The sequence below is a fragment of the Lytechinus variegatus genome, chromosome 15 (genome assembly GCF_018143015.1).
Source record: "Lytechinus variegatus isolate NC3 chromosome 15, Lvar_3.0, whole genome shotgun sequence".
NCBI classification, from domain to species: domain Eukaryota; kingdom Metazoa; phylum Echinodermata; class Echinoidea; order Temnopleuroida; family Toxopneustidae; genus Lytechinus; species Lytechinus variegatus.
The window spans coordinates 22,618,758-22,634,661 of NC_054754.1; the positions used below are offsets into that span (position 1 = coordinate 22,618,758).

The 15,904-nt window shown below is 37.2% G+C and overlaps 2 protein-coding genes across 2 annotated transcripts in view; both read left to right on the forward strand.

The window, feature by feature from the left end:
- LOC121428876 (ZP domain-containing protein-like) overlaps positions 1-15,830 on the forward strand; it is a 38,037-nt gene extending 22,207 nt beyond the window's left edge. Inside the window, exon 13 of the mRNA XM_041625749.1 lies at positions 15,425-15,830. The gene's annotated coding sequence lies outside the window, so the exon portion shown is untranslated. The remainder of the gene's footprint in view (positions 1-15,424) is intronic.
- On the forward strand, positions 6,111-15,830 carry LOC121428877 (ZP domain-containing protein-like). Its single transcript, XM_041625750.1, has 8 exons — positions 6,111-6,210; positions 7,283-7,351; positions 9,323-9,367; positions 9,877-10,055; positions 10,626-11,026; positions 12,797-12,893; positions 13,866-14,037; positions 15,250-15,830. The coding sequence occupies exons 1-8, from the start codon at positions 6,201-6,203 to the stop codon at positions 15,408-15,410; spliced, it is 1,134 nt and encodes a 377-aa protein (XP_041481684.1). The 5' UTR covers positions 6,111-6,200; the 3' UTR covers positions 15,411-15,830.
- Positions 15,831-15,904: the final 74 nt, after the last annotated feature.

Sequence of the window (15,904 nt, forward strand, 5' to 3'; positions counted from 1 at the left end):
TATTTGATTTGGGCAGCCAACTAGACGCTGATTATTTTGGCATGATGATTATGTAAATACTTGGAGATTAGATATAACGTCATAGACGGATATTTCCTATTGATGCTTATTTAATCGCCAAATACCACTCGAGATAAAACAAAATATGTGAGATAATATTTCGATAATACAAACTTAATTACGTGCATATGTATACCAATCCGCTTTTTGAAGAATAAGGATGAGATAAAAAAAAATGAATGATCCCCTTCTGAGTCAATTTTTTTTTATACAGGAAGGTAAATAGAAAATTGTTGAATAATCGTTCATTCAGACATATTTTGCACAATGTGAAAAAGCAAAGAGTGAAAAATGCTGCGATATGTGACAATTTGGCCGTATTGCAACCATCATTGAGTTGGAGAACTAAATAAACAAACTAAACTGCACAATGACATTGACACTGATGTTACTGTTTATTTATGTATCCTCAAATATATTTGGTTTTATGTCAGTCAAAACAGTAATAGTAGAAGAAGTAGTTGTAATAATAACAGAAGAGTAAGTATAACATTGCAAGTAGTAGCAGTAGTAACAGTAATAGCAGTAGGAGTAGAAGTAGTAGTAGTAGTAGTAGTAGTAGTAGTAGTAGTAGTAGTAGTAGTAGTAATAGCAATTGTTCTATACTACTACTACTACTACTACTACTACTACTACTACTACTACTACTACTACTACTACTACTACTACTACTACTGCTGTTGCTGCTGTTATTACTGTTACTACTGCTACTACTGCTGCTATAGTACTACCACTATTACTACTACTACACTACTACTTCTACTACTACTACTACTACTACTACAACTACTACTACTACTACTACTACTACTACTACTACTTCTACCACTACTACCACTTCTACTACTACTTCTACCGCTACCACTACTATTACTGTTATACCACTGCTGCTACCACGCCTTATAGGCCTTATTCAGTTAGAACCTCAAACATTCCATTGTAAATGGCCCCAGTCTGTAATCAGTATGAGTATTTTCGAAAAAAAACATATAGGCCTACATTTTGGGTTCATTAAGCTAGTGCTGTAAACAAAGGGCATTGTCGGTTTGAACAATAGCTCTTACTGTCATCAACTAGTTAGAATTATCTGGCATCCATCGAAGAGAGGGGTTAAGAATAAGTTAAAAAATTATCTAAAAATTATCATCAGTCATTAACCTTTTTGGCATGATACATTGAAAACGGAAGTCTAATGCAGTTCTTTTATCTTCATGCCGGGACTACTTGATTATCTGAGCATGCGCGGATCTCGAGTCCCTCATTGGTTGAACCTGTCTTGGACGACGAAATCCTTCCGCGAACTTGAAGTCGCTGAGATCGCAATGGAGATGTTACAATCTCAAATCTGTGATAAAAATCGAAGTTTGAAATACAAGTCTTCATAGATGTTAACAGTTCTCGGCATAAGACGATCTGTTGAATGAACAGGAAATAGTTGAAGCTGGTCATTTCAAACATTTGTTAGAAGAGAAGAGTACAACATATTGTCAAGAAAGACCATGGCAAAGGCAATCTTGATCAGCCTTCTACTGGCTGTAACTGTGGGAAATTCTCTAGCAGGAAATGGTAAGATTTTTTAAATTCCTTCATTAATGAACTCCCAAAATACACGGTTTTGAAGATTGATATCGTATTTGTGTGATAAATAACAACATTTACATTATTACGCATGACAATCGGTGACAATTCTAAGACGGGGCAAATGTAACAGAGGCTCCCATAGCTAGCAGAAACAAGCTACAAAGATAAGCTTTTTACAGAGCATGCGCATTTCATCGCTCCACATGCACTGCTGAAACTCTGGTTTTGATTTAACACCAGCCCGGAATCTATATACATGTATGTCCACGCCAGAGAAGTGTTAAACACTAGTTTCGTTTTGGTCTATACACCAGATAGGTGCTTATACAGTCCGGAATTAAACAATATACAACATGTGGGTTATCTTTTCACATATATTCTTGGGTTTGGGTCTCATCTATCCAATGAAAGTAAAAGTTTTGACAGAATGTTACACTTGAGTGAGCACTGTCCATTTTTGTATAGCTCGCAGAAATCTGCACAAAAATGCTCGTTTTAACGTTGTGTCAAGGGGAAATGGCAAAAACAAACTTACCTTCGAAACATTTCTCATACATTTCCCTTGCACTTTAAGTCAATTGAAATAAAACGGATGCATTCAAGCATTTTGTAAGGATTTTGCCACCCAAATTGAAATTTCAACACTTGGTAAGCACAACCTTTACCCTTTTTGTGCCAGCTCGATCTGAGGACAACTGAATCTGAACAAAAGTTTATATCAGACATTTCCAGCATTTTTTCACTAAGTTTTTATCATTTGAAGTGGGTTTACATTTCATTTTATACTTGTTTCTCGACACTTTCTTTCCGAGCGTGGGGGAGTGGGGTGGGCTGTAATGCACTCTTCGAAGTGTTTTTGGCAAGGAAACAAGTTAAAAAGGTAAAAGATATCTTCAAATCAATTTTACTAGCTAAATTCCAAGTGTTCTTCATGATTAAGATCTACTTTTATTCGCATAACTATTTCAAAGTTTTCAAATCATTTTTCACAAACTTTTCAAAAGTAAGTGGCGCTCACTCAAGCGGAAATATTTTTCGACAGTTATATCACATTTTGCTCAAAGGGATCGTTTAACTGAGACGAAAAATGTGTATGAGTGCCTGTATTTGTCCTCAAAAACCCTGAAATAGGTCACAATATAGGATGAAAAACTCTAGATACAAGTACCAATTTAGTAGCTTGATTTTGAGAACCGTCTAGTAGATGGGTTCCAGCTTATGGGCAGTTTTCTCCAATTCAAAAAGTCAGTTGGCTATGTAGACTAGCTTAGACTGCCTTCTGCTGTGTGTACCTCCTATACACACGCTATCATAGCTGCACGGTCATGACTGTACATTCAGTTAATACCTTGTACACACTGTACAGTAGGTCATGATGTGTTCTAGAGCCTGTGTTGTGTTGCACAGATTTGCTCTATAGGGGAAGGCGGGGTAAGTTGAGCATAGGGGCAAGTTGAGCCACCAGCCCCAGGCCAAAAATGAATGAGTCAGACATTGTGGTGGTGTCATGTATTGATGACCCATAGCATAACCCCTAACCCCACCATATTGTTTTCAACTTTGAAACAAAAAGTAGTTTTTTAGAGGGAAAAATATGAATTTCAGCCAAAAAAGTAAAAAAGAGTGTGAAATAGATAAGTGCTTTATAAACACACATGTCTTTAAATATAATAAAGACATGATAACAACATTATTAGTCCAGGTATGGATCTTCATTCTTGTCATAGTCTTTTATATGATGGATGCATAAAAAATGTGTGGATATAAAATTATCGCACTAAGTTCGGACTGGGGTAAGTTGAGCCAAACAGCATGGGGCAAGTTGAGCCATGGTAATTCCTATGGTAATGTATCTTAAAAAACAAACAAACCATAAAAATCGATTGAAATGCTGGCTAAAACGAGCAAATTTACATGACTGCTCTTTTCCTTTTAAAGGATGTTAGCATTTATAGAGAATTAGCAAGTGAAAAGACTTTAAACAAAAAATTGACATGCTGGTTCTCCCCTCATACATTTTGTACATAGTTTTTGTGGCTCAACTTACCCCAGAAGGTGGCTCAAACTTACCCCATATATGGGGCAAGTTGAGCCATTTGACATCTTTTTTTTCAAAGGTCACGATGACTTTCAGTGTGGGGATAGAAAGTTATATATAGGTGGAAAATATTTCAGAAGAATTAAATTTCAAGGCAAGGTACTTATTTCGACAAGATTATTAATCATATCAATTCTAACATGCAAAGAGCAAAAACTGTCACAACTTACCCCGCCTTCCCCTACACATAGTCATTGAAACCAACTCCCAACTATTTTCAAACTTTGGTTTACATCTCCAAGGTTTTAAAATTGATCCTGTAAATATGATACTTTGAAACTTTTGTTATGGTATTTTTACACTATAAGCCTAATGTTTAGCCCATTTTCAAGAACCAAAATGATAATTTTTTAAATCAGAACAAAGTGAAATGATCACTTTAAATGGATCTGTACCAATGTTAAAATGTGGAAAAATCTTCAGGATATTACAAATGTATAATTTACAGGATTTTTTCTAATTGTAAACCTTTTTTTGATACGCAATGTACAACACCACTTAGTATCAAAACGGTATCGGTTTGATTTTTAACTGGTGTTGTCTCAACAACGGAGTTTTTGCAGTGTGCTGTTCGAGTGTAAGCAAATATAACAGTTCGTAGAACTTTCTACAGCAAAATAACATTTTTTTAGTAGGAAAGTAATATATCACATTACATAATGTTTTTTCTTCTTCTGGACAGATATGTAATCAAGCTATAGCTGTCATTTTTATATGTTTAGAAAGTATGTTCTTAGGCCTGGATTTGAATCAAATTTCAACGACGAATACAGATGCTAAGTCTGATTGAAAAAATAATCTTTCGAAATGTGACCACCCCCCTCGAGGGCATATGTAACACCTTGTTACACCCCCCACCGGCACTTTATACACTGTTTAAAATAAAGCTCAGAAGATAGAATTGCATAACTTGAGATGTATCTGTCAATCATTTAGTTTGTTTGTAAGGAAAAAAAATATATAACTTATATATGGTAGCCTTCAAGGCTACCATATATAAGTTTAGAAATAAAGTCTACATAATTTTGAACATACATCTGTCAAATCTGTTTTGTTGTAACGCAAAATTATGATTTTTTTATCTAATAAGGTTTGCGTGTTATTTGTTTAATTGTAAAAAGAACCTTCAATGTTTTCGTGTTTTTCCTCTTTTTCATAATTTTTATCACTTTACTAGAAAAGAATAAGTTAAATACACGATGGGAGTGTACTACTATTATAGGTTCTTCCAATATCAAAATTGTAAATATGAAAAGGTCTGTAAGCGAAATAAAAGCACAGCACGGATTGGCCTTGTCGATAAGCTAAAACATGGAAACGTTTTGTCAATCATACTAAAGTTCATTTTAAATTTCTAAAAACTAATCTCGGTAAAGATGAATGATAAACAAATAAAATTGCAATTGTCATTTATTGATTAGATAAATTATTACTTGTTTGGGTTTGTTTTTTATCAAGAAAATTAGAATTCACTATTCCAAGAAGGTAAAATGGGGAACTCCACGTTGAAAAATGATGTTTTTTTTTCAATGAAAACACCCCCCCCCCAAGAAAAAAAATCATCAAAATTTGATAGAATATAATAACATTATGGCTTTGTGTAAAAGTTCTTTGCATTTTTTCATGAATACGCATAGGGCGAGCCAGTGAAGTCATGTTTCCTTATTCTTTTGTATTTTATGAAAATGTTTGATCTCCAAGAATGCAAAAATGAAAATGACATTCACTGCTTTGTCGTGTAAGATCATTACCGATGACACCCATTTCTTTTACAAGAAAAAAGTCGTATACACAATGCAGGAAAGCAAGAAATAATTATGACTAATTTATGTCATGAAAGAAGAAAAAAAGAGAGTGGGAACATGAGATCGTCAGCACATTCACAACGGCACGCACACACAGCAAAAAACGGTGGTGTTAACCGGTGTACATAGAGGACCACACCAGTTATTTTACACCGGTGTTAAATTGGTGGTGTTAGTTTTACACCTATAGGTGTTATTACAACACCTTTTGTTGTTACATTTACACTCTTTGGTGTTACGTTTAATCTCTAGTGTGTAATTTTAACACCTCAGGGTGTGGTCCTCTATTAACACCAATTGGTGTCAGTTTTAACACCGCAGTTTTTACAGTGCATAATCGTTTTCACAAAATATATTTCAATAACTTTTACAATGCATGTATTCTGATGAAATCCTTAGCGTTTTACTCATTCTATGAATATTATGATCTTCTAATAATGTCGCAGTATAGGAGATGGTGTCACTGTCGCTAAATCGAAGAAAATCATGAGATAAAACAACGCTACAAGTAAATGTTCATACTATATCTGGTCCTGCAAAAGATACATTGTGCATGTATGTCATATCATTTTATTTTATTGCGTTAGATCATTCATTTGTTTATTTCTATTTACTTTCAACATTCAGATGCTAACATTAATTGGTACTACTCGTCAATGTGGCCTGGTAAGTACATTTATCTATCTCACAATACCATACAAGGGTAAAAACTTTAGCAATTTGAGATATATATACGTATCAAAATATATAAGCATCTTTTTTTCGCATTCCTGATATATATTTATATATATATATATATATATATATATATATATATATATATATATATATATATATATATATTGACTACTAGCATATTTTTGAGAAACAGGGCATAAGATACTAGTGAACAGACAAGTCCACAGCGATCGACCTGGGCCCGTTGCAGAAAGAGTTGCGATCAAACGCAACTCAAAAAATCTTGCACAACTTGATTCTCAGCCAATGAAGCACCCGTATTCGGGACTTGCGCTTGATATTTTGACTTCCGTTTAAACGCAACTCTTTGTGCAACAGGCCCCCAGAAGATGAGCAGCATGTTAATAGGACAAAACTGGTCACTTAATGCGGTCATGATTATCAGCTCAGTTTGGGGGAAAAAAAATCTGGCCAACAGCAAGTGGTTGCCAAACGAAATTAACTCAAAGTGTTTATCATGATACTCATATTCAAGATGTTGAACAGGGCCCCATCTTACACGGAAATACGATTGATCCCATCTATCGTAACTATGGAAAGCCACCAATGTCAACATCTGAAATACATGTTTGTTCAAAATATTTTCTAGATATGATGTATAGTCATACATTCACCGTTTTCTTAACAATTCAGTATGCTTCTCCTTGTTCACAAAGGTCAAACGCTGTTAGATTGTTTAATAGAGATATTCTCCAACCAGTATTTCATCGTTGCCTCTGCTTCGTCAACTGTTGGTTATTTGATGGAAATTCTTCACTTTTAATATTCTGAAATACGGGACAAATAGGCGTCCCGGGAAGGGTTTGTTGAGACGCCGGGACACAGGAGCAAAATACGGGACGATCCCGGGAAATACGGGACGTCTGGTCACCCTGAAACACGTGTATGCAGGAGGAGTATATAGAGATTGAGTGAACAATCAAACTTCGTTTCCAATCGCGAAATGAAGATTTTTTGTGATAGTTTCCACCTACGTAACTTTCGGTATATTATGTTTCAGGTACAACTGACGACATGACAACAACAATAACACCATCCACGACTCCCCCTCCCCCAACCACTGACCGAAGTAAGTGTTTTTTTATTTGTCTTAATAATAGATGTTGCTTGATTTTCTCATTAAAGGACCAGTCTACCCCCAACAAAAAGTTGATTTGAAGAGAAAGAAAAAGTCAAACAAGCATAACACTGAAGATTCCATCAAAATCGGATGTAAAAGAAGAAAGTTATAACATTTTAAACTTTCGCTTAATTTCACAAAATAGTTGTATACACAGCACCTCCTGCTCTGTATGCACATGAGGGGACCGATGACATCACCCACTCACTATTTCTTTTGTATTTTATTATATGAAATATGAAATATTTTGGTTTTCTCGTCATTGTCATGTAAAACAAAGTTTCATTCCTCCCTAAACACGTGGAATTCCATTATTTTAGCATTTTGTGGTTCAAGCAAAGAGATCCGAATCGTCAAATTCGTAAAAAATGAAATTTTGTTTTAATTCAAGCAATAAAAACAAAAGAAATAGTGAGTGTCATCATCGACTTTCTCTCTCATTTGCATATCACTGAGTTGAGCATAGAACTGTTTTGTGAAAAATAAGCGAAACTTAAAATTGTCATAACTTTCTTATCTTACATCCGTTTCAGCATTATTCATGATTGATTTTTTCTTTATTTATTTAAATCAACTTTTTGTGGGGTGGACTTGACCTTTAAAGTGTAGTGTACTTAGTGTATGATTTGTTTAATTCTCTTTTGGTAATTAATTGATTGGTAAGATTTTCTATCAAGGAAAGTCAATAAAGTGACTATCCACAATAGCATCTAAGTAACCCCACGTTTTCTCTCAATGTTACCCTTTACACCGAGCAGATTGGTGTAAATGACACCATTGCACCACATGAATGCCCCCTTTACACCTCCAACATGTCCAAGGAAGCAACACGGGTCATCATGGATCTCAATCCGTGGTGATGCTTTTTGCCAATTTTAATATTTCCCAGCATTGAAGGCGGACCTAACTGGGTATAGGGATAGGCAATGTAGCAATAGGGATCTTAGGAATGGTCCGATGACATTTTCTCCGGCGACAATTGCTCCGATGGAAATCTGCACGTCAAGCCAAACATAAAACCTAGCTTCCAATACTAAATAAGCCCTATAATCATCCCTATCTCTACGTTATTCTGAACCAAAAACCATATTACAAGCTTAGCTCTAACCCTATGACCTCTGAGATACAATTAAGACCGGAGCAAAATGTCGTAGGAGCAAATGTTGTGTCACCCTTGTGGATAAACTCCGTGGAGCAAACACGTAATACACGGAGGAGATTGGAGGAGTCCTTGTAAGGACCTTCACAGTTGCTTATGTCCTCTATAGGATTATCTCGCGACCATTAGCCAAGACTGAAGGCTCTTTCCTTTTTGTAGCAGCTGAAGCAGACACGTACGAGGCAATGAACAGGGACTATTGTTCATGTATGCGAACAATAAAAACATTTTGACCCTGAATCTCGCCGCTATTTACAAGGACCTGCCAGTGCTTACAAGGAGACTTTTCGCAAACTAATACATTCGGTAGCTACTTGCTACCGAATTTATTAGTATTCGAACTAGCTACCGAATGTATTAGTATCCTGGAAGTCTCCTTGTAAGCACCAGGAGGTCCTTGTAAATCCCGGCTAGGCACTAGCTACATGGATGAACTAGATGGCCACAAGGTTGAACTGTTCATGAAGATAGATAAGTTTCCGTCCGTGCACTCAGGGATGAAAAATTGAATACCAGATGTGCGCCAGAAGAGTGGCCGGTATGTACATGGATGACACTTTATTAACAAGCCGTGAAGGTCTAAAAGGGACTGTACTGAACCTAACCAATTTAAAACCAGATAGAGTGTGAGTAGTGTTCACTTGATACCTCTTGGCGTTAATTCCCATCCGCATTTTATCTACATGTATTATGATTGTACTGTTGTCGTTTTTGTCAATGTTGCTGTTATTTTATAACTAATTATTTTTTTTCCCATACAGGCACCACAAGACACATTACACCCGCAGGTACAACTATTGCACCAGGTATGATATACGAAATTTTATCTCTCTTTATCAAAATTCGTCACTATATTTAGACGATAATTTGAACTGTTTCAAAAGCCTTAGATTCTGCCTATATCGATCATTATTTTTCCTTCATAGATTACGTCTGGTTCCATTTGTAGGCCCAAATCCGTTTACGGTTGGTCTGCGACCATCGTATTATATCCGTAAAGGGGCTTCACAATTGCTCGTGCGATCGTTTGCGATCATTTGGTCACAATGTATGTTGCACCGAATCACAACGGTTGTAAGCATTCGCACCATCAATTGTGAAAGGGGCTTATGGTAATCACATCCTACGATCGAATCTTACGATGTCACAAGGATGGCATGCGACGTTTGTACGATTTTTATGGACTGCGGGAGCGTTTGTGCGAATGTAATGTGGCATTCTCGGGACTACCGGTAAGTTCCCTTTCTGAATGGTAAACTCCCGACTGATACTGATTTTCACGTACAAGCGCTTACTATAATGTCTTCATCCACAGGAGCTTCTGTCACCTGTGGCAGCATGAGCATGACCGCCATTCTCGATAGAACTCTCTTGGAGAACAACGGGGACGCTGGCGATGTCCACTTCGAAGACCAGAGTTGCACCGGCTACGACTACAGTGGCTCACAAATCGCCGTCACGACCAGATATGATGAATGCGATACACAGAGCGAGGTAAAATTTCACACTATAGTTAACAACCAAATTAATAATTAGGGATACAAGTTCAGATCGGTTTCTCAATTTAGTCGGAGCAGGGTGGCCATCTTCTATTGTCGGTGCATCCCGGGGTTCAATTATTATTATTATGTTCCCAAATTGTCCCAATATTGAAATGGAATTTGCAATTTTGGGAACACTCAAAATCAATGGAATACTCTGAAAAACTAGTCACCGTTAACTACAACTTGCAAGATATCTAGGCGGTGACTACCCCATCTTCAGGGAGTTAGGGTATAAAAGTTCAAGATCATTTTTCATGATTATTAATCAAATTACGTAACGATTTGAAAGTGTCTGGTGGAAGGCGTGTACATGATATTGTAGATGGTCATCGAAAAGGGTAAGTGGGGGTGGGGGCTTCATTCCCATCCCCTCTCAAGGTCAGAGGCCCCTGGATCAAAGGGGTCTGGAACCCAAGTCTAAGACGGCGATGAAGCCAATATTAATACCGAAATGCTAAATAACCCTTCAATCTCATTTTCATCAATATTCCTGTTTATTTCTTCTTGATTATTCATACAGCAAACTGACACTGTCATCAAATATTCCAATGTCGTGACGTACTTCAAACCGACAGGTGAAAACGGTTCGCTGATCACCCGAGACTTCCGGTTGAAGATCCCGGTCATATGCGAGATCAACCGTCGCAGTCTGCTCGGCAGTAACTTCAAGCCCAAACTTGGCATCGTCAGTTTCACCGAGGTGGGGTATGGTAACTTCTCGCTCAATCTCGGTCGCTACCTCGATGAGCATTTCTCCGCGCCTCCACCCGACCCCGACGCACTGGTGTATCTGGGAGAACCGCTGTACTTTGGAGTAAAACTGAATGCCTCTACCGATCTGACTCTGTTGATCGATCGTTGCTGGGCAACGCCTGATGTCTTTCCGATGAACCCAACCAAATATATCTTCATTAGAGACGGGTAAGGAACTAATTTCGAGGTCAACAATTTTCTTTTAATTTTGTACATTATGGTTGCTTGCTGATATTGTGTTAGCGCCGTGGTGTAGCGGTTCTGACTCCCGCCTTGTAATCAGAGGGTCGTGTATTCGAATCCAACCATGGCCTATATAGCGTCCTTTGGCAAGGCGTCAATTCACAATTTGCCAATCTCCACCCAGGTGTTAAATGGGTACCCAGTAGGATGCGAAAGCCTATGTAGTATGCCTAGTAATTGAGTCTTGGAACTCTTGTTGGAATGCTCCCCATGTAGTGGAGAAGATGCATACATTGTATGCTGGCATGCAAGGATCCGATGGCCGGGGTAATAATATATCTGTAAAACGCTTAGAGACGTCGTTCCGATATGTTCCGCTATATAAATGCGGAATATTATTATTATCAAAGTGATACGAATTTCTTGGAATTATTAGCGATCGAGCAAAGCAAACGAACCTTTGTATGTGAGTGTGTGGATGTGTGTGTGTTTCCGGAGCACCTGGCTCTGAATTTTTGTGTGACGGGAGTGGGTTCATACCTGCCAAATATCTTTGCAAAGATCGGAAAATCAGACTGTTATAAGGATCACTGCACACCTTACGAGATGTGTGCGACCAGATTTTGGAAAAAAAAAACATAGAAGTTTATGCTACATGTAATATTGAGACATGAAATATCTTACATGTCACTATGTAATGTTCTAAATGATCTTACGAATGCCTATGTCCAAAGCAGTCTGTGACTATCTTATCATCCTTATTTTATTCCTTTGTTTGAACGATTTGAATGTTAATAAAGTGATGAATTACTACTATAAAAACGAATCATATATATATATATATATATATATATATATATATATATATATATATATATATATATATAGTCGTAATGACGTTATAGCAAACGTACGATTGACTACGATATGAACCTAAATTTTCCTTTACTCCAAAATAAACGCTTGCCATCATCCATAATTGTTATTCTTTCAGTTAATTTGAACCTCAAATAAAGGGATACATTTCATTAAGTATATTTTGCAGAAAATGAGCAGAATGCGATCTGCTCACAAATTTGATCATGCATTGACCAGCCCTAAGATGTACGGTGCCCTTTACATTGAAAATATCACTAAAATTAGAAGTGAAATTAGAAAGTTGTGCCATTTCTAAGTTTCTCTCATTTCCACGAAACGGTCATTTTCACAACACAGTGAAGCGCTATTGAGAAAGTCGACGATGTAACTCACTATTTCTTTTGCATTTTATTGCTTGAAATATACATTATTCAAGTGTTTGGAGATTTGACAAATACATTCCATCAAAATGACGGTAGGTTATTACACCAATATTTTAACATGTTCAGGGACAAAGAAAATCAAAATGATTAATATTTTATAAAATTCAATAGAAATAGTCGATTACCTCATTTGCGTACCGATGTGTAAATAACTGTTTTAAGAAATAAAGTGAAAAGTGAAATTAAGTGAAAATTTAGAGTTTCATATCTTTCTTATTTGACATCCGATTTTGATGATATTTTCAGCATCAGGCCTGCGAGACCCTCGTTTTTCCTCATCGACTTTTTGTAGGGGGTGACATTCACTTTAAAGATTTGATCAAGGAGAAACAGTTCGTAGTTAAAATAAGTGTGGATCCAGGATACCGCACAACTAATATCATTATCTTTATTATTAATTTTTAATTCATTATCGTCATAATTTGCGGCGTTTTCATTTCTTACATCCGCACAGATGTGGACTTGATGCTACCGTTGCGTTTTACGAAGAAGATGCCTCGTTAAAAGGATTCTCCATCGATGCCTTTGCTTTCATTGGTGAATACCCAGAGGTAAGGGGGTTGGTGATCACGGAATGTTAAAATAAATTTGGAGCGGGGCGACATGGGGCGCCCCTCGATGATTTCCCATGCAATAAATTTATATTTTTAAGGGGGTAGAATTTGAAAGATAAAACTTGAAAGAGAAAGGAGAGAAAGTCTGGTCTGTGGGACTAGTATCAAATTAAAATGATTATCTTAACTTTCCAGGCTCAAAATGTGTAAGAATCGTAGTAGGAAAGGACCACTTTGGAAAATTAGGCCCTTTTTATGCATAACATTGTACCACAGTGTGTTCACAGTATGGGACACAGTGTGAAATCACATTCACACTGTGAAAATTTGAGCATTCAAACACTGAATACACAGTCGATTATGCAGTGAACAGTCACACTGCCGACTGTCGAGGCGTCCAAATCTTCACACCATTTGATCATTTTAACAGTGACTGTGGATAATATGTTTACATAGTCCACATGTGAACACACTGTGCCTTCTTGCTTGGCGCTTAACATTTAGACAAGGGTAGTATAACATGGAGGGTCCGCTGGGAGAATGGTTCATAAGTGGCTACCCTTGGTAAATAAGAATTGCTATCACTATAATGAAATTATGATACTGCCACTGATAAAAAGACGCTATACACCGAATTTGCTGTCACAGAGGCGGATCAAGGATTTTCCGGGGGGGGGGTTTAAGTACAGAAAAAAAATGCCAAGCATAAACAAAAACAAAACAAATTAGTTTTAACGACAAAATGGTTGTAATTTTGTTCAAGGGAAAACTTGACAAACAAAAATACAAAAACAAAACAAAGTTCTCACTTTCGTATGCATGCTGCATAAAATATTCCCCTGAAAAAATGTGTGTGCCTCGCAAGGGGGGGGGGGCATGGGGCGGATGTGCCCCTACATCGATACGCCATTGTGCTGTAATACTGTAACGATCGATAACTCTTTTTATCATTTATATTTGTGCGTAAAGGTCTACCTTCACTGTGACATCCTTGTTTGCGAGGACAATGACCCGTCATCCCGATGCTCACAGGGATGTGTGTCCAGGGCAAGACGTTCAGCCGGCGAGGCTCGGGGTTCGAGCTCCCAACCGCACACCATTTCCAACGGTCCAACGTCTAGTCATCATGCCGGGTCCATGGGTGAGTTTTTACTCTATACATGTCCTATAAAAATGTTTAAATTTTTAGTACTTTGTTTGATTAAGCCTGTCATTCTAACTAGCTATTGTTCAAACTTTTCCTTTTTAAACAACTTGTTTAAAAGTTTAAACAACCTGTTTAAAAGTTTTTTGAAGTTGTTACACTGATGCACTTAAAGAATGGGCTTAAAATGTCAAACAGCGTTTTACAGTGATATATAAGCCAGGGGACCCATTATAACTGCAAACAATTTCTTTTATTTTTGTAATATCAGATTTAAAGTCATTTTTTTATTTCAAAGTTCATTCAGTTCATTCACAGTTCAAGCTACAAGTCGAAGGCACATCATGCACCAAGACTTGAAATTAGTTATCATTTTCTCTCGGTTTTACACGTTTTCTGAAAAAAGGTCGGGTGAAGGGGATTGCTGATTGAAGCCACCCGAATCCGCATCTCCTGTGTTGATGCAAAAATGCATATCGCATTAAAGATCCCTGAAAATAGAATGGCTTGCTCCTGCATGGGCAGAAGAGCCGTACCGGAAAATGAAAATTAGCTGCCGGCAATTAAAACCACAGACTTTCATCCTAGAATAACGTCAGGTGCCCTAGTAGACATAGACGTTGACCCATAATCTATTGGACCTCCAGTGTTTTAGTAGAATAGCGCCATCTTTGTTTCCAAATTGTTGAATGTCGAAAATGCTTTTGTTTATATATCTACCATGTCTACGTAGATGGTATATGTCATATTCACCAGAGGCGCCGATCCAGGGGGGGGGGGTGAGTTGAGAGGGGTAGGGGGCAATTGCCTTCATATAAGTTTGGAAACTGGAAAAACATGTAATGCAAATAATGCTTAAATTGCATGGGAAATTCCTTTACACCATTAAACTTGGTATAAAAATACTATAAAGTTGTCATATTTCACAATTATTCTGTATTGTAAGTTTGCGCGAAAATTTGGGGAATTTTTTTCACTTTTGCCCCCTATCCAAAACACGGATCGACGCCCCGGATATTCAACATCACTCTTCCCTGTATCTCGAAAGGTTAAACACAAGATAGCCCTATAGACACACCATAACTTGGAAAAAATGTCATTAAAATAATAATTGTCTGAGTATATATTACACTGTTCATATCATGCAAACCATTAACAATAATAATGTTCTTCCCCCTCTCTCTCTTTCTCTCCTTCTCATTCTCTCAGACACATCGTGGTTGGCTAATCCAGTCAATATGATGCTGGTGGCGGCCGCTGGATTCTTCATTACCATGGTTGCCATGGTAACGGTGAGAAAGTTGAGATCACGCGGGAAACCATCCAAAGGATACAACCGTCTGGAGACAGAAGGTGAAAATGAAGCTTAAGAAATGGGAAGAATTTGAAGAAGAGTCGGTGCAGATGATGAAGAAGGAGAAAGAGATAGCTCGCCAGCAATATAGCAAGAATGGTGACATGCCAAATATTTCTGTCACTCAGCTCTCCTGTATTGAACATGCTTTAATATCGTTCAGCTTTCATGCATTTTATTTTAATGAGGGCAAATTGTGAATTAATTTGTATTTGCAGTACTTAAGCAGACGTTACACGTGCTTCTTTCCTTTTTATGAGTACTTCTTTTTAAATTTTATTTGTTTCTCTCCTTCATTACCCTGATTTTGTACAGTTAGATAATAGTGAATTTTCCCCTCCCAATCTTTAGCTTTAATATAAAATAGAATATAAAATAGCTTTAAAAAAAACGGAAGACCCCATTGGACAGCGAAAATAACGTAACCCCCCCCCCCCGAAAAATTAACAGTAAACCGTAAAAGATACGGCCTGTGAAAAGTAGGCCTGAAATTTACCCTAATTGTTTCCA

Coding starts and splice junctions, on each gene's coding strand:
- LOC121428877 (XM_041625750.1), top strand. Junction 11,027..12,796: donor TATATCTTCATTAGAGACGG/GTAAGGAACTAA, acceptor ACATCCGCACAG/ATGTGGACTTGATGCTACCG. Junction 12,894..13,865: donor TCATTGGTGAATACCCAGAG/GTAAGGGGGTTG, acceptor TTGTGCGTAAAG/GTCTACCTTCACTGTGACAT.